This window comes from Crinia signifera, chromosome 4 (assembly GCF_055691185.1).
Source record: "Crinia signifera chromosome 4, ASM5569118v1, whole genome shotgun sequence".
Taxonomy (NCBI): domain Eukaryota; kingdom Metazoa; phylum Chordata; class Amphibia; order Anura; family Myobatrachidae; genus Crinia; species Crinia signifera.
The window spans coordinates 52,035,557-52,054,429 of record NC_139220.1 but is presented as its reverse complement, the minus strand read 5'-3'; the positions used below and the strand labels follow the sequence as shown (position 1 = coordinate 52,054,429).

At 44.3% G+C, this 18,873-nt stretch overlaps 1 protein-coding gene across 1 annotated transcript in view; it reads left to right on the top strand.

Moving 5' to 3' along the window:
* The window catches only part of LOC146074048 (proton-coupled amino acid transporter 1-like), a 61,169-nt gene that overhangs the window by 10,347 nt on the left and 31,949 nt on the right, over positions 1 to 18,873 (top strand). The window contains exons 3-7 of the mRNA XM_083181754.1: positions 4,796 to 4,886; positions 9,110 to 9,198; positions 10,162 to 10,257; positions 11,679 to 11,763; positions 14,138 to 14,356. Of these exons, the coding sequence (XP_083037880.1) occupies positions 4,796 to 4,886; positions 9,110 to 9,198; positions 10,162 to 10,257; positions 11,679 to 11,763; positions 14,138 to 14,356 (580 nt within the window). The remainder of the gene's footprint in view (positions 1 to 4,795; positions 4,887 to 9,109; positions 9,199 to 10,161; positions 10,258 to 11,678; positions 11,764 to 14,137; positions 14,357 to 18,873) is intronic.

Sequence of the window (18,873 nt, the reverse complement as noted above, 5' to 3'; positions counted from 1 at the left end):
ACAAAGGATATGGGCCTCTAATAACGCTTTGCTATCTTCTTATAGCCTTCTCCTGCTTTGTGAGCGTCAACTCTTCTCAGTTTCAGTGTTCTACACCATTACTTAGAGCACAGGTCTTCAACCTGTGGCCCTCCAGATGTTGTGGAACTACATGTCCCAGCATGCCCTGACAGTTTTGGCATGCTGTTATAGGAAAAAATGTGGCAGTGCATGTTGGAACATGTAGTTTCACAACATCTGGAGGGCCATATGTTGAAGCCCCATGGCTTTAGAGCAGGCATGTCCAACGTTGGCCCTCCAGATGTTGTGAAACTACACATCCCAGCATGCCTTGCCACAGTTTTGATATTAGAGAATGCTAAAACTATCGCAAAGCATGCTGGGATGTGTAGTTTCAAAACATCTGGAGGGCCAACGTTGGACATGCCTGGCTTAGAGGAACCCATGGTGCTGATTGTTGGTGCAAGATCAGATTAGTTTGGACTTTTAAAACCTCTGAGATTGACCTCACCTGGTCTTTCCAGATGATGAGTGAAACAATCCATGACACTGCCAAGTCTTAGCTGTCCAAAGGGAGTGGTGCAGGGTGCCCAAACTTTTGCAGACGCTGTTTTTTGTTTTCTGTTATTTTGAAAGTGTAAATGATGGAAATAAAATCAAACTTTTTTTGACATGTTAGAAGAATGTCTATTCTGTAATTCGATGCCTCTTGGAGGTTTATCCATCTTTGCTTGGCCTCTTTTTGCACATTAAAATGAATTTTTGCCTGGGGTGCCCAAACTTTCAATCACCGCTGTAAGTTTAAGTGAAGTGCTTCCAGCAGTAACGGCATATAGGGTGAAGAAGCCATGGATAAGTATTTAAAGTGTTGCACTGCTCCAGCATCCAAACCTTCCCTTTTTGCACACCAGGTCCCTTGAGACTCTTGCTTGGTGTCTATTTTGCTGAAAATGTATCTTGGTCACAATGACTATATGCCAGCAGACTATGGGGGTTATTCTAGTTGATTTGCAAGGCTGCGAGTCCACAGAACCCCGCCTTGCGAATGCCCGGCTGCCCGCCCCCCCCCCCCCCCCTCACATCACGGGTTCGCCTGTCCAGGCTGCGGCTGGATGTTTAGCATAAATATCCTTTCGCATGCTGCGGATTCGATGGTTGCCGACGATTGAAAGATGTGGAAGGTGCACACGTATAAAAGTGACTTTTTTAAAGTCACTTCCATATGCGTGCACGCTGGAACGGATATGGGCGGTCAGCTGACATCTGGTGATGACACCCGCGTGACGACCTCAATATCATGATGGTAATGGAGCTGCCCGGCTGCCCTGCCCTTCTCCGCACGCCGTGTAAGGTGCGCGCACCCGGCGAACCGAACTTTCACTGTGGGTGCACTCACCCTGCGTCTGCACATGCGCAGAAACACATCATCAGTCCTCTGTGCAAATGCATGGAGGACTGAACAGATATGAATAAGGGCCTATATTGATTCATTTGATATGAGTCTCTGAATCTGTATACGAAGTGCCACGATGTCACAGTGTCACGGCGTCCTGCGCCCGCCCTCAGGACGCCGTGACACTGCGACTTCACCCTACTTAAGGTAAACACTTTTCTGCTTTTATTTGTATCACTACACCTTGACAAAGGGGCGTATAATCCCCGAAACGTTGGCTTAATGCTGTGATTTTTTTGAATACACCGTTTTGAAAACCTCCCGATTGAGTGCCGCTGTCTGTTATTCCAAAGACCCTGCTACAATTGTTTCCAGAAGGCACCCGGGTAATTGCATATGTGGGTGAGTGCCGGACCGATCTACCAGACTATATATATTCTCTATCACTGACTTCTTTGGTTATATATGTAAAAACGACTAAGTCTATGTACTTTTATGCAGTAACCAGATGATGGTATCAACCCAAACTGAATGATCCAATGCACAAATGCATCTTTTGTCATCTAGCCTCCACATGTAATGAGCTGTGGGACACAAGACACATGATAGTCACCAGCGCGCATGTGACTCAGCCAGCATGAAGTGTCTGTTGCCCCCCCCCCCAATAAAAACAAACAAGCAAACAAACAAAATAGGAAAATATTGTAACACTAGGTGATTCATCGCGCCCTACGGGCGCTCTTCACACCGTCGTAAGGGGCTGCGCCCCCTTGATTTGTAAACGTTTGTATATGAGAAATATGGTTAGAATTGTATGAAAGATGCCCTGTATTGCAACTTAGGTGTCCGCGAATCGCGGGAGGGGGGGTCGCGGAGGGTGCCGCGAATTGCAGGAGGGGGGGTCGCGGGGGGTGCCGCGAATTGCAGGAGGGGGGGTTGTGGGGGGGTGGATGCTGCGAATCTCGGGAGGGGAGGGATTGCAGAGAATGGCGGGAGGGGGGTCGCGGGGTGGGTTGCCGCAAATCGCGGGAGGGGGGTTACGGGGGCGGGGGTTGCGGCGAATCATGGTAGGGGGGGTCACGGGGGGTGTGCCGTGAATCACGGGAGGGGGGGTCACAGGGTGGGGTGCCAAGAATCGCGGGGGGTTTTTGTGTGCCGTGAATCGCGGGAGTGGGGGTTGCCGGGGGGGGGGGGGGGTGTGACGCGAATCGCCACAAGAAAAAATCAACACAGAAAGGTCAACACATGTAAATGTTGACATAAGTGTGGCACTTCATTGGTGTCCATGTCGACACATGAGAATGAATATGAAAACATTCAAAAAATGAAAAAAAAAAACTTCAAAAACTCATGTCAACCTTTTTCATTGTCGACCATAGCCATGTCAGTGTTTTCCATGTGCAATTTAATTCTGGAGCTGCCGCGAATCGTGGGGGGTGCCGCGAATTGCGGGAGTCGCAGGGGTGGGTGCCGCGAATCGCGGGAGGGGGGGTTACGGGGCGGGGGTTGCGGCGTATCATGGGAGGGGGGGTCGCGGGGGTGTGCCATGAATCACGGGAGGGCGGGGTTCACAGGGGTTCCGGTGGGGGGTTGCCGCGAATTGCGGGAGGTGGGGGGTCACGGGGGGTGCCGCGAATCGCGGGAGGGGGGGTTGCGGGGGTGTGTGACGCGAATCGCCACATGAAAAAATCAACACAGAAAGGTCCAACACATGTAAATGTTGACATAAGTGTGCCACTTCATTGGTGTCCATGTTGACACATGACAATGAATATGAAAACATTCAAAAAATGAAATAAATCTTCAAAAACTCATGTCAACCTTTTTTCATTGTCGACCATAGCCGTGCCAGTGTTTTGCATGTGCCATTTAATCCTGGGGCTGCCGCGAATAGCGGGGGGTGCCGCGATTTGCGGGAGGGGGGGTTGCGGGGGGTGGGTGCCGCGAATCGCGGGAGAGCGGGGTTCCGGTGGGGGGTTGCCGCGAATTGCGGGAGGTGGGGGGGGTCGTCGCGGGGGGTGCCGCGAATCGCCGGAGGGGGGGTTGCGGGGGGTGTGACGCGAATCGCCACAAGAAAAAAATCAACACAGAAAGGTCAACACATGTAAATGTTGACATAAGTGTGCCACTTCATTGGTGTCCATGTCGACACATGACAATGAATATGAAAAAATTAAAAATAAATCTTCAAAGACTCATGTCAACCTTTTTCATTGTCGACCATAGCCATGTCAGTGTTTTGCATGTGCCATTTAATCCTGGGGCTGCTGCGAATTGCGGGGGGGTGCCGCGAATCGCGGGAGGGGGGTCGCAGGGGGGGTGCCGCCAATCGTGCAAGGGGGGGTCGCGGGGGGTTCTTTTTGACGCGAATCGCGGAAGGGAGGTCGCGGGGGGGTGTTTTTTCCGCCAATCGGGGGGGGGAGGGTGTCACGGGGGAGGGTTTGCCGCGATTCGCGGGAGGGGGGGGTCGCGGGGTGGTGGTTATGCTGCGAATTGCGGGAGGGGTCGTGGGGGGGTTCTTTTTGCAGCGAATCGCGGGAGGGGGGGTCGCGGGGGTGTTTTTGCTGCGAATCGCGGTAGGGGGGGTCGCGGGGGAGCGGGTGTTTTTGCCGCAAATCGCGGGAGGGGGGCGCTCACCTGGTGGCTGTGGAGTAGCAGTGCTGGGCAACATGGGAAGGCAGTGGGTGTCTGGCACTGTCTGTGGGCTCACTGGGCTGGTTCTCTGTCACATACCTCCCAACATGACCCTCTCCAGGAGGGACACAATGCTCTGTTTCTAGACTTCCCCTTAATGTATGATTGCCATCACCTGTTTTAAACAGGTTAATTTCTCAGAAAGGTGTTCAGCACAGATGAAGGCAATCACACATTAAGAGGAAAGTCCAGGAACAGAGCGTTATAGACACAGACACCCACTTTGAGTGACAGATGTAGCCAAATATATAGGAGATAGCATGCCACATACCACTTTAATCAGCATAGTCTGCTGCTTGTGCGTCTTATTCACATAGTGATGTTAAAAAAAATAATGCATTTTTCAGGGCAAAATGTACTCCCGTTTGTCGTTCATAAACGTACTCACAATTAAGCACAACTAGGAGGGCTGTTTTAATGTGACTGCAACAAGATGAGGGACAACACCTATGTATGTAGAATACATAGTTATAGGTTTTAAATTGTTTTATGGTAACTACAGTGTGATGCTAAAAGATTCTCTACAATGTCCTGATCAGGAAGCGCTTCGGACTTTTCATATTGAAACCCTTTAGAGTTGTCTGGCGAATGTTCATAAAGCTGGGAGGTCCATCCAAGCTTACATGGATTTTCAGTAGCAGTATTTTCTTGAAGGTCTATTCTCCCTTCCACTTCTAAGGCGCTAACCATTATATTTTCACATTACAGATGGTTCCAGACATTAATCCATTTATTGAAAGGGAACATTGGAACTGGCCTCCTCGGGCTGCCTCTGGCCGTGAAGAATGCAGGAATTGTGGTATGGATCATACATTTGAGGTTATAGGGGCCCATACATCAACAAGGCAGATTCTCCATCTATAAAAACTGGTTACAATTCCTAAACTCAAGGTTCCAACCTGTTGGAATTTAACAATTTTTTTTTTCTCTTTTCTATTTGTAACAATCATTAGCACAATGATTGATGTATGGGCCCCGTAAGTTAAGTGAAAAATAGTTGTAACATTGGGGCAGATGTATTAAGCCTTAACAAGAGATAAATCCAAGTGTGATAAAGAGAGCTAAACGTCCAGCCAATCACCTGCTAACTGCCATGTTACAGGCTATATTTGAAAAAAAGTCAGTAAGGAGCTGATTGGCTGGACGTTTATCTCTCCTTATCACCCTTGCATTTATCTCTAGTTAAGGCTTAATACATCTGCCCCAGTATTTGAAACCATTTGGTTGTGTGTTCATATACTGGCCTATTTCTTTGTTCTGTGTCCTTCTACTGTTTTCAACCAAACTTATGAAATCCAGCTTGGAGATTACATTCTTACTCTCCCAAAGTCTGTGAAAAGTACAGTGGTTTTAAAGTAATTTTTCTGTGTTTGAACACCTGTACACTTTCCTTGTCGTCCTGCTGCTATGGATGTCTTGGTTAGTGAAGTGCAATGTTACTACCATGACAACCAGCCACATAACGGTCTGTAGTGAGCAGAGAGGCTTTGGGATGCTAGTCTTGTAATCTCTCCACTACGATTTCTCTCATAAACAACCTGCAGGGAGGTATCTAACTCAGAAATTAGGTGATGCTACCCTCAGGAACAAGCTTGAGTTGTAGAAGGGCATCAAATATGTGACTTTTAATGAAATTGGTACAAGACTTGTGGAGAAAAGTTTGTGGCATTGCAACTATAATTGATGTAATAGACAACAAAAATCAGGATAGGGTAAGTATGTTAACCCGCTGCGTCCCTACGTTCCTAACACTCCCTACCTGCAGCCTAACACTGCCTTCTTAGTGCTTGACCCTAATCTTACCTTCTTAGTGCCCAACCTCAACCCTTCCTGTGTCCTAACCATAACCATACAATCCCACTATTCATAGCCCTCCCTGACATACTTAGAGGTGCTGACAGTCTGGATTCCTGTACCGGTTTTTTTACCGGTATACTGACAGTCAGAATGCCAATTTAGGGGGTATTCAATTCGGGGTCAGGACTGTTAATCTGTCCCGACGGCCATGACCCTGGCCCATTTTGATTTTGCTCAACAGCATATCGCCAGGCGGTATTCAATGTCCCGCCTACCGATCGGCAAAAATGGGGTGTGTCTGCACGAATGGCCATGGATTGTTGAGATTCAGCCGTGATCGCGACAATTCACGGCATTAATAGACAAAACGTGCCCGACCGCTTTCAAAGTCAGGCCCACTCTGTTGATCTGCCTCTTCAATGCTGTCGGCCAAGACAACATTGAATAGGTGCCCGTCTCTATTTCCCCCATTGGGAATAGTGGTGGGATGGATTACCCACCTTAATCTCCAAATGGGCATACAAGTTTAGTCCATTGACAGATACTGTGAACCAATGACAACAATTCTCTTAAGAAGCCACTGACACTATTTTATTTAAAGTGTGCTTGGGATAGGGCCATGATGATTTAGTGTGCAACCTCTGCGCCGTTGCCCCCGTTCAGTCCAGGTCCCATGTTGTTGCGGACTATGATACACACACATTATTCTTCATAAAAAGGATAATAAAAACATAGTTATGCCTTCAGCAAACTATGAACAGGAAATGTTCATATTTAATTTGATCTTTTCCTGGGTTAATGCATCTCCTCTGCGAATGTTTTGTGTTTCCGCAATGTGACTGATATTACATAGTACAATGTACAAAATACCTTCTTTCATTTATTGAGAGGCTTCTTATTAGGGTGACTACAGAAGCAGAAAGCTTTTTAAGTTTGTATGTGCTCCGTGCTGCTTTGATGAAAATTGCCCCATCATCTTTTCCTTTCTGGAAATAATGCACCCAGGCAAGTGTTTTGTGTTTGATGCTTGTTCTGCAACTGGGTAATAAAGACCCCAAACAAAATTGATATAGAGCTAATTAGATACTGGTGGGTATTATGTACAATTTCTTGCTTTGGGAATATTTATTGTTTTACAAAGGGAATGTACAATAAAACGTACCAGCCAATGATCTTTTAGCAGTAGAACCTGAGATTGAATTTAGGGCCTCTCACACACTCAGGACAAAGACATGGAGTCTGATCGTCTGTCGCTATGATTAGATTTATTACATTAGTAAAAGGGAAAACCCATACAGATAACACAATAGATGGTATATACAGTATCGGGGTATTTAGTGTTGAGTCATAGCTGTCCGGCTGGCCCGACAGCCATGACCCTGTCCCGTTCTCGGTCTGCTCGACCGAGATTTTGCAGGGGGGATTCAATGTCCAGTGGCGGGACGAGAAGGGGGCGTGGCCGTGAGCTGCAGCTGGGAGCTCGTCAATTCCTGGTCGTTTTCGAATGAGCCCGACTGCTTGTGAAGTTGGGCTAGCTCTGCCAAGATCCCTGTTCAATGCTGTCGGGGAAGACGGCATTGAACAGGGCCCAGCAGCCATCTCGGGAGATGGCTGCGGAAGATTGGATTTTTGCATAAATAAATTAATGCACAGACATAGGGGGATATTCATTTTGTGAAGCAAAATAAAAATCTATTCAGTACCCCCTTTTACTATGGAAACCTTTTAGGGTATATAATGGGCCTGATTCAGAGTGGATTGTTAAAATGCAAAGTTGCAGATGATAGTGAGTACAAATCATGTAAATCAGTGAATTGCGAATGGGATCACTGACCACTATCCATATGCAAGTCTTTGCAAACCGGATTATCTCTGACACCCCCACTAATCTGTGACGAGACAGGCTGATCGGGGCTGGCTCTGACATCTCAGACCCACTCGTCAACTTGTGACCACTTTGCATTTGCGATCCATACGCATTTTTCCGCTAATCGGTATCACGCATGTGTGATGCATGTATGCGGTACCCATGCACCGATGTTTGATTGCTCCATTTGTGAATTCACTATTTAGTGATGAAATATAAATAGGGCCCAATGCCATAAATACATGTAATTGTTCATGGTCTTTTATTTTATGTCCGGACACTCCACAGTTCTCTGCAGTTGGAATCAAATCCTATTGTAGAGTTAAAAAAAATTAGTACCGTAGAGGGAGGGAGGTGGGGACAAGACATGGCGGGGAAGAATGAGGGACAGGAGGGAGCACAACATAGAGCCATGGGAAGGTCTGGGTACCACAGCATCCGAAGCGGTAGCTCGTCTGTCCAGGTATAGAGTCTTAGATAGTTCCTGCTTAAGTGATTCAAGTTGGGGGGGGGAGGGGGGGGGGGTCTTTAGTGTTCTATGACAAGCTGACTACCCCCAATAGAATAGGGCAGCGGTTCTCGTACCCAGTCTTCAGTCCCCAAAACAGCCAATGTTTTCCCTCTCGCCTAGCAGGGGGACAGGTATATTTATTACAGACACGTTTTAAAGACCTACAGGTGGAGCTGATTATTTCACCTGTGATTCAGCTAGAACTGTTTAAGCGGTCCTGAGGGCCCGGTTTGGGAACCTATAGAATAGGGTATAAAGACTTCACCAAGTTGTCCAAAGACCAGACTTACAGAATTGGCAAGTAGAGAGGCGCCGGTTGGTCTGTGTAGTCACGTAATGTGAGACTGTTATTAATAAAATAATAACTCTTACCACAGCATTTTGCAATGTGTCTGCAGCTGTATAGGCTTGGAATGCAGCCTGCTTGGATGTTTCTGCATTTTGGGTAAACTCCAGAACCCTCTTTCACGATATGTTTTCATTGAACTTATATCAGATTACCCATTTAGGAGTCAATTTATCAAAATATATTTGTGGCTTTATCTCAGAAAAACCCTAGTATTCGGGGATCAGCCGCAAATATTAAGCATTCTGGCATTTTGTGCATGTACAGAACCCCCGGCAGCTGGCAGAGCATACATGCTGCTGATAACATCCCATGATGCAGTGCGATCCTGGGTTGTAATATTTTGCCCAGATGGCATTGAATATACGATCCATCATAAATGGGCCCCTTATTGTGTGTATCTAGTAGTGTTGCAGAGTGTGATGCCTTCATAATACTTGTATAGCAGGAAGACCTTCGGTATTGGTTATTGTAAAGAAATGTGGTAATTGTCTCTTGCAGTTGGGTCCTCTGAGTCTGGTTGTCATGGGTATTATTGCTGTGCATTGCATGGACCTCCTGGTGAAGTGTGCCAATCACATCTGTCAGAGGTAAGCATTGCGTTGCTGCTTTCTGTAATATATTTTCCAATGTAGGTGTTTTGTTCTGAGCCATAAATATACTTTTTGTATATTTTAAAGGACTTCAAAGCTTACTTTCCTTCAGGCATTTGTATTTCGAGTAACACTCAACTTAAAATATGTATGAATGTTAAATCTATTGTTCTAAGACTTTACCCATTTCATATGTTGGTGCTAGTAAGATCACCTTTCATTTAGTTACCATAGGTTTTGTTCTTTTATTTATAATGGCTCTATCGCTTCTCAGAGTTCCCCTGTACAATCACTGGCTTCTCATTGGATGAGCTGTCTGTTAAGTGCCCACCGGGCAAGCAGTATCCAGTCCTATCTGCAATCAGCAGAAGGTGCATCCACAGGAAGCCACGCCCCTTCTTTGCCATCAGCCATATATTTAACCTAGGTGCTGTTACAGTCCCTACTAATAGATTATTATTATTTACACATGCACACAATTGCTATCCCCCTCCATTGAAAAGGTAGGCACAGCCACTGGAGTACTCCCTGTTAATTTTCTTCAGATGTATTTGTCGTCGTTCCCCCCCCCCCCCCCCCCCCCAGAAACAGAATGTACAAACCCATGTTGATGGAAAGTTTTGTCATTTATAACAGAATAGTCACAGTAACTGGCACCATCATTGTGATCACACAGGTGATTGGGAGGTGTCCAGTCTGGCTACAATAAGTGTGGTGAACACCTTTTGTAGAACCAGTAGCTCATGCTCTCACTACCTTCAACCCTCCAGCTGTTGTAGAACTACACATGTAGTTCAAAAACCACTCAAGGACCGACTATTTCCCATCACTGCACTAACGATTTAGAGCGGTCGGCCTATTAGTTAGTGCTTGTAACCTGTTCTGTTACATGCTAGAGATCCATGCAACCCAGTTTATACCTGCTTTGTCTCTATGCTAATATCTTGTTTCTGTTTGAAGGAACCAGCTGCCTTTTGTGGACTATGGAGATGCTGTAAAGTATGGTATGGAGGCCACCCCAAGCCAATGGCTAAGAACACACTCCATCTGGGGAAGGTACGGTATAATGTGCTGTGCCTCACCGACCAGTGCATGCATGGTTCTCTGCAACTAAAGGCTGATGTGTAACTGCTTCATATCATTTTGTTCTGTCTCGGAATAAAAATCCTTTCCTTTTTTATTTAGTTAATTTTATGTCCGGTTGAAACTGGAAACATTGTCTTTGTTACTATAAACAAGGTTTAGAGTGTCACATTGCACAACAAAAATGTGGAGAGTGTTAAGCTGACCATACACTACTGCTCGGGATACATTTCATGTGGGCCTTTCACGTGATGTATTACATGCGACCCCCCCCCGCTGCTGGGAGGGGGGTGGTCAGATTCAGGTCTGATGTGCTCTGGACAAAACATCGGACCCAATGGCACATCCGATTTGGGCCTATCAGCTGGAAACGGGTGAAATCCCCCATATTGCTGTAGTGTATAGGGACCTTTTAGAGTTAAGTTTAGTGTGCACCCATGGCCCCTGTGCCTGGAGAGGCGGATCAGGGTTATATGACCCGGTAAGCACATACATAGTGTAATAGGGACAAGCAGGGGAGGATTTAGAGGTCAGGGTGCTACTAGGCTCAAAATGAATGGTGAAGCCCTTTGCCCAATTCTCTTATTTACATTGATTGCGAGCCCTCATTTGACTATTACCAGTTTAATAATATAAGCTATAAGCTTCAAATAAATAAAAATATATTAATGTGGCACTTCTAAAGAAAAAAAAATATATAGATCCTTCAAATAATAAAAAAAATTGCCTTATAGACACCAAAAAGAAAATACATTTTTTTTTATAAGTACGTAAGTTCAGTTCACCTAAAAAAATGCAGAGCGCAAAACTTAGAGGCAAGTAAAAAAAATAAATAAAAAAACAAGCAACGTTATCCTTTTTTGCATTGAATACACAAACTGCGAAGTACACACAATTTCTCATAAGAAAGCAACAGCGAAAAACGTTGATGACCAAGCGGTGAACAGGGCAAAGCTCTCTTTTTTTTATTTTATTTTTGGTGAACCGGGAGCATTGAATAGGGTGAGGAACACTTTTGGAAGGAAGACTGTCCTTCTCGCCAAAAAAGTGAACCTTGCCAGAAAAAAAAGTGAAATGTGAGCATTGAATTCTGCCCTATTTGGGATATAGATATCTAATTGATATCTTTTCAATTTTTATTTTGACCATATGATAACCGTATAGTTATCCATTTATTTCTTTGGAGGGGTGGGAGAGTCAAGCTTATCTTAAACAGGTTTAAGTTCACTGAAAAAATGTTGTGGCATCAAATATTGTGCCTGATGGTTATGTATGGTCACTAAACGATACCTTTTTCATCTGTAATATTTGATTTTATGGAGATGAAGAAATGTAATATTCTAGATAAATCTCTAGTTTGCATCTTTTGGTCTTTTGTGTTCTGTGTCTTCTAGGTGGATTATTGGCTTTTTCCTCATTCTCACCCAGCTAGGGTTTTGCTGCGTTTACTTTGTGTTCCTGGCTGACAATATAAAACAGGTACTGATTTAATATATAGGCTTACATCCGTGCACATTAAATAAAGCTAATTGTAGAGTCAACCAAACAATGAAATAAGTACTTATTTTTTACTTCGTTTGCCTGACCTGTGTGCTCCTATGTAATGCACTGATATTCTGTAGAGCTAGCTTTCTATGTATATTCAAGATGCCACCTTGTGGGAAGTGCTGGCTACTGCAGGCTTTGAAGCTGTACATATTTGGGTTTTGTTGCCTAAGCATTCTGTTGTCATTAAGTTATTTTCAACTTCTGCACTTCTCCAAGGATAATCCAATAGAAATAGAAGAGACAGTCCCTATGTATGCCCATAACTGGCACCTACAAAAAAGAGAACATAAATATGTGCTAAGATATTTCAGGCATTTGAAAGAGAGAAAAAAAAAGTCCTAGGGTTATAGAGGCGAAGGAATCTATTAGATGTTTTCCACCGAACTCCCAGGTCTGACCCGGGATGTTTTACCGAGGATTTTGCCAGGTCATTGTTGCCTTAGATCCCTTATTTTTGGGTTTTTCCGGAATTGCCTAAGTTTCCACTGAACCCCGTAGCATTTGGGAAAGCCCAGAAAAACCTGTGTATGTAATTCGAAAAGATTACATCAGCAGTCAGCGCCCTGGACGGACCAATCAGTGGCTTTTGGAATTACCCGTGTATGAAAACCCAGGTAGGTGCAGTTTCCACGCTTCCTTACCCAGGTTTTAAAAACCCTGCTCGTTACCTGGGAAACAATCCCAGGTCTCTAGACTCAGGGGCTTTTCCTAGTAAAGATTTCCACTGAGCCGATTCTCGAGTATACCTGGCAATTGGCTGGTGTTTTTTTTTTTTTTTTTTCGGCAATGGAAAAGAGGTATGAATCTTCAGCGGTAATTGTAATGGTGCCCAGGCTACTCCACCTCACTACGTAGTCCTGTGTCCCATATTCAAAGAAAAGGATTAAATGCAAATACAAATATCCCTTTTATAACGGGGAACCATGGAATCTTTCAGTTTTTCCTCATTCCGTCAGCCAAAAGGAAAATCCATTGGATGGTGACACTAATACACTATGACCATTTGACACCTATATGCGGATCGGCCATAACTTCACGTTGTGGCCGCCAGAGGTCGAGATAGCTATAATAGGGAATGCAGGACAAGTGAAGCATCAATTGCACTGTGTAGCTTGCAAAGAAATGGGCAAAAAACGTGATTTAACTGAGTTTGAACGCAGGATGATTGTAGGTGCTCGAACTGTCGAAACCAGTATTAGCAAAATGGCTGCACTCGTGAAGTGTTCGAGAGCAGTAGTTATTCATGTTTACAGAGAGTGGACTACCACAAAGAAAACCGAGTCTCAACGTCAGGCTTGTGGTCCTCACAGGCGACTAAATGCTCGATCTGAAAAGAGATTTGCGAGAGTTGTCCAGTCCAACAGAAGAGCAACAGTACGTCAAATTCCTGGGAATCTTAATCAAGGAGCAACTGTGAAGGGCTCTGAACAAACGGTTTGCCTCACATTACACCGTATAGGCTATGGAAGCCGACGATCTGTTTGAAAGCCTCTACTGTCTGCTTGAACAAGAGCAGACGTTTCCAGTTCGCAAAGGAGCACAAGGATTGGACAGTACATGACTGAAAAAGGGTCATGTGGTCCGATGAATCGCGTTTTCAATAACACCATGCAGATGGCAGGGTGCGAATAGGGAGAAAACCGCACGAAAGCATGGGCCCCAACTGCATTGCCGCAACACCTCACGCTGGTGGAGGCAATATTATGGTTTGGGGGATGTTTTCTTGGCATTTTATGGGTTATTTTGTTTCCTGTGGGACAACGTCTGAATGGCCAAGTGTATTTGAGTGTTATCGCAGATCGAGTACATCCTGTTATGTTAATAGTGTACCCTGCCGGGGATGGATACTTCCAGCAGGACAATGCTCACTGTCATAAAGCTGGTATTGTCCGCAGATGGTTTGAAGAGCATGACAGAGACTTTACCTTGCTTAGTTGGCCTGCACAATCAATCCAATTGAGAATCTGTGGGATGAGAGCCATCAGGCCACTGCATCCAGTACCATCAAATCTTAAGGAATTGGAAAGTGCAGTTCATCGGATATGGTCTCAAATTCCTTATACCACCTACCAACATCTCATAGAGTCCATGCCAAGAAGAATCCATGCAGGATTAAGGGCAAAAGGTGGACCAAGAAAACATAAACCAAGTCTTGGCTGTAGTTCCACAAGATAAAATGGGAAAAAAGTGAACAGCAACTAGTGATTACGATTAAAAGCCTCTAATGTTTTTGTAGATTCCTGTTGTCTGACTAATATAATATATTTCTGCCGTTATCCATAATACTGTTTGTGTCTCCTTATAGGTGGTAGAAACCGCTAATGGCACCTCCAATGACTGCAGCTTCAATATGACAGTGGTGCACAGTTCGAGCATGGATTCCAGACTGTACATCTTGTCCTTCCTGCCATTCCTTATCCTGCTGGTCTTCATAAGGAACCTGCGCTACCTCTCCATCTTCTCTCTGCTCGCCAACCTGGCCATGCTGGGCAGTGTAGTCATGATCTTCCAGTACATTGGAAGGGTGAGTATCTCTCCAAATCCCTGACCTATATTCCCAGCACTGTATGGAACATCAAACCTAGGGGCTAATTCAGGTTTTGGTGGAATTGCAATCGCTGCTGCTCTCTTGGAAGAAGCAGCGATAGTTCTGTGTGTAAATGCAGCCGGAAGTGTCTGTTACAAGTAGACGCCTCCTGCTACAGTAGTGATTCAAGCTGTGTCCTAGTACGTATCATTATATCATTGCAACACCATTGGGTGGCTTGTGGCACCTATGGCGTCAAGCAAGCCGGTTGTTGTAGCTTCTGCCAAGATCGTGGCCTCCCCCCCCCACCCCCCTCCTCTCTCCCCTCTCTAAACAGCCTTGAAACACATTCCCTTTTTACAAATTGAGGCGGTGACCACCCCTCTCCTGCCGCCAGGCTGAATCATACTGGCAGTCTGATGCAACCTGTGTTACACGAATGGTTGGTACACTCGGAGAACGGCTCCTGTGGATCGGTACTGTGCTGCATGTGATGTAGAACCAGACCTGAATGGGATCCCTAATTTATTATGAATTTGATATAGGATCCCTTCTCCAATATTTTGTTGACATTCGCACAGTGGGAGAAGAGAAAGGGTTACACTATCGGACGCACTCCTTTATACTGTATTGCGTATTATTGGAGTTTAATATTTAACTTTTATTAAATTCATTTAAAATGTCCCTATGTTTTCATTGTTTTCTGGAAACATGGAACTGGATGTTGTAAGGGTGATATACTGTAAATGGTTAAAATCACAGACATGGACGACACATTTAGCATATATACTGTGCTCAAAAAAAGAGAGAAAGATGTGCAGTGTTAAAACCACTGGCTCTGAGCTTGCTACGTGTCACTTAAATGTTATTACTTATGTTCTTAGGGGATTATTATTGCTAAATGGCAGTTAGCTTGAAGTTCAGGGAGACCTTTCACACTGATACATTTATGTTACAGTTTCTTTATTGAGATAGGCAGTAGAATGCTGCAGATGGAAACAGTATCTTTATACATTCATGATGTGCAAGGGAAAAATGAGTGTGTGTGTGTTCACTTTATACTCCTGGCTGGGTTTCTTCCGGTCAGTTTCTATCTGGACTGATAGTAAACCCTCACAGTAATCTCCCAGTCAGGTTCCCTTCATATATCACTATATATACATACATATATATATCACTATATATATATATATATATATATATATATATATATATATATATATATATATATATATATATATATATATATATATATATATATATATATATATATATAGTAAATTAGTGAGTAGCAATATTCATTTATTGCATGTAATTGTTGTGATCTCACAGTGCTACTGATTTCTAATAGACTGCTCTTACTCAGGCAGTATCTATTTGTGAGAGAAGGTCCCCTTATTAAATCCCCATCAGATATCAGAAATGCATTTTTAAATTAATTAGACACTTATATTTGTAAATAGTGGCATTAGCAAGTATCAAAGCCTTCCCGCACGTGTTTCACCATATACAGGGGCTTTTTAGCCATGTCGACACTGACATGTTGACATGATTAGTATGTTGCCAAAATGTCCCTGTGGTCTAGTGGTGACTTTCTTCCCCAACGGTTCCAGTGGTAGCTGATGAGAGCTCCAAGCAGAGTCAATAGTGCTTCCAGCAGTTAGTATCCCTAACTATATCTAGTGCCTAACCCTTCCCTCCCACATCCTAACCTTAACTCTCCAATGTTGTTCAGTGCACAGTTTCAGCATCTTGTATGCCAACAGTTCATGTAGACCTTGTGAGAATGTCTGTCTACATCAGGCATGTCCAACGTTGGCCCTCCAGATGTTTTGAAACTACACATCCCAGCATGCTATGCAATAGTTTTAGCATTCTCTAATAGCAAAACTGTGGCAAAGCATGCTGGGATGTGTAGTTTCACAACATCTGGAGGGCCAATGTTGGACATGCCTGGTCTACATTCTGCACATGCTGGCATGCTCACTGTTTACATTTAACATTGTAAATTTTGACATTTGACAGACCTCTAGATAAGAGAATAGCATGCAGTACAGACCATACTGGGTTTCCTCTGGTAGATCATGGACCAGCCTCTGGCCTTTACTTTCCAACGGCTAACTGCCAGGCATGTGACCGTAATCTAGCTGTAGATCATGGGTGAGATTCTATGGGATGCGCTAAATGCGCATGTTTTATTCGCGCACCACATCGCCGCAAATCGCACTTTTACAAATCGCACTTTTCAGCCAAAATGCGCATATTTAATGTGATGCGCATTGGAGGCTGAAAAGTGCGAAGAGGGGCGATTTGCGGCGAAGTGGTGCGCTGTATTTAGTCCTGAAAATGTGCGATTTTCATGTCTGAAAATCGCACATTTGCAGGACAGCGCAAAGTTTAAAAAAGAAACCGAGCGCGGGGTCCCCCGCCCGAGTATAACCAGCCCCGGGCTCACTGAGCCGGTGCTGGTGACATAAAATCAGGGTCCCCGACAAATAGGGGTCCCCTTGATTTCATGAAACCAGCACCGGGAAGGACTCTGCTTTTTTTTACCTTTTTTGGAAACTGTAAAATCACTTTGCACTTTTCAGACCGCACAGATTACTGCTTGAAACGGTTAAAAATTGACAAAATACAGTTTTTTTTAGTGCAGTCTGAAAGGGGCATGAGGGAATATGTGCCCATACAATCTGTAGAGCATTTATGAGGTCAGGCACTGCACTGATGTTGGAGAAGTCCTTGCTCGGAATCTCCTTTCCAGTTCATCCCAAAGGTGCTGCATGGGGTTGAGGTCAGGGCTCTGTGCAGGCCAGTCAAGTTCTGCCACACCAAAACTTTATAGCCCTTACTTTGTTCACTGGGGCACAGTTATGTTAGAATAGAAGTTAGAAGCCTAGCATTGCTCAAAATGTCTTTGTATGCTGAAGTGTTAAGAGTGCCCTTCACTTTAGATAAGGGGCCTAGCCCAAACCCTGAAAAACCACTCCATACCATTATCCCTCCTCCACAAACTTAACAGTTGGCATAATGCAGTCAGATAGGTAACGTTCTCCCGGCATCCGCCACACACTGTCCAAGCCGACTGCCAGAAAAGTGTGATCTGTCATCCACAGGACACATTTCCACTGCTCCATACTCTAGTGTCAGTGTGCTTTTCACCACTCCGTCCGACATTTGCCATTGGGCTTGGTGATGTGAGGCCTTCATATAGCTACTTGGCCATGGAAACCCATTCCATTAAGTTCCCGCCGCGCTGTTAATGACATTGCGATTTCTGAAGTCTTCAGCTATGTAGTCTTCATCAGTCATTGACTCCGATCTGTGATTTAAATGATCTTCTGCTTCGTGGCTGCTTTTACTAAATTCCTACCATGCTCGCTGCATGCCTTCAGGTCTCCTTGTCTGCACCTTGTGTCGCCAGTTAACCTACCAGTACATTTTTGGATTGTGGAAGGAAAGGAAATACCCTCAAGCACAGGGAGAATATACAAACTCTGTACAGTTAGAGCCATGGTAACAACCTCAGTGCTGTGAGGCAGTAATGCCAACCATAACACCGTCCGTGCTGCAAACAAAACGTAAAGGATGGCGAGAGTGCAAAAGAGGAAATGACAGGGTGTGAGGTGACGGGTGCAATAGGGGGTACAGTGATAAGGGACGAGGTAATGGAGGGGGGGGGGGCAAAGTAACCTAGCACCAAAGTATGTTGAAAAGATGATGCAGTTAAAATCCCGGCGTTCAGAATCCCGACGCCGGAATCCCGACACTTTCTCCCTCCGTGGGAAAATAAATTGTTTTCAATACAAACGCCTGACGCTAAGGACAGGAATATTATATTCCTTCAAGGTTTTTACAATTGCTTGTGGTGAATAAACATGCGACACATGCACTATGTAAACTATTGTAAATTAGCGCACATGGTCCAGGTACATAGTGCATGTGTCGCATGTTTATTCACCACGAGCAATTGTAAAAACCTTGAAGGAATATAATATTCCTGTCCTTAGCGTCAGGCGTTTGTATTGAAAAGGTTTATTGCCGTATACCCAGTACTACTACTTACAAATAAAGAACAACAATTTATTTTAAAACAGCCTGTAGAATTTTCATTAACCCCTTCATGACAGAGCCAGTTTGTGCCTTCATGACAGAGCCCTTTTTTTCAAATCTGACATGTCTCACTAAAGTGGGGATAACTTTTTTTTGCTTTTACTTATCCCAGTGATTTTGAGATTCTCGTGACACATTGTACTTCAAGTTAGTGGTAAATTTTCGTCGATACAGTCTGTGTTTTTTTGTGAAAAATACCAAAATATCGTGAAAAAATGGAAAATTTAGCAATTTGCAAAATGTTAAATTTTCTGCTTGTGAGACAAATAATCATACCACTCAAAATAGTTAATAACTAACATAGACCATATGTCTACTTTATGTTTCCATCATTATTTCAACTTCCTTTTAATTTTTTTGGACACTAGGAGGCTTACAATATGAATAGCAAATTCTCAAATTTT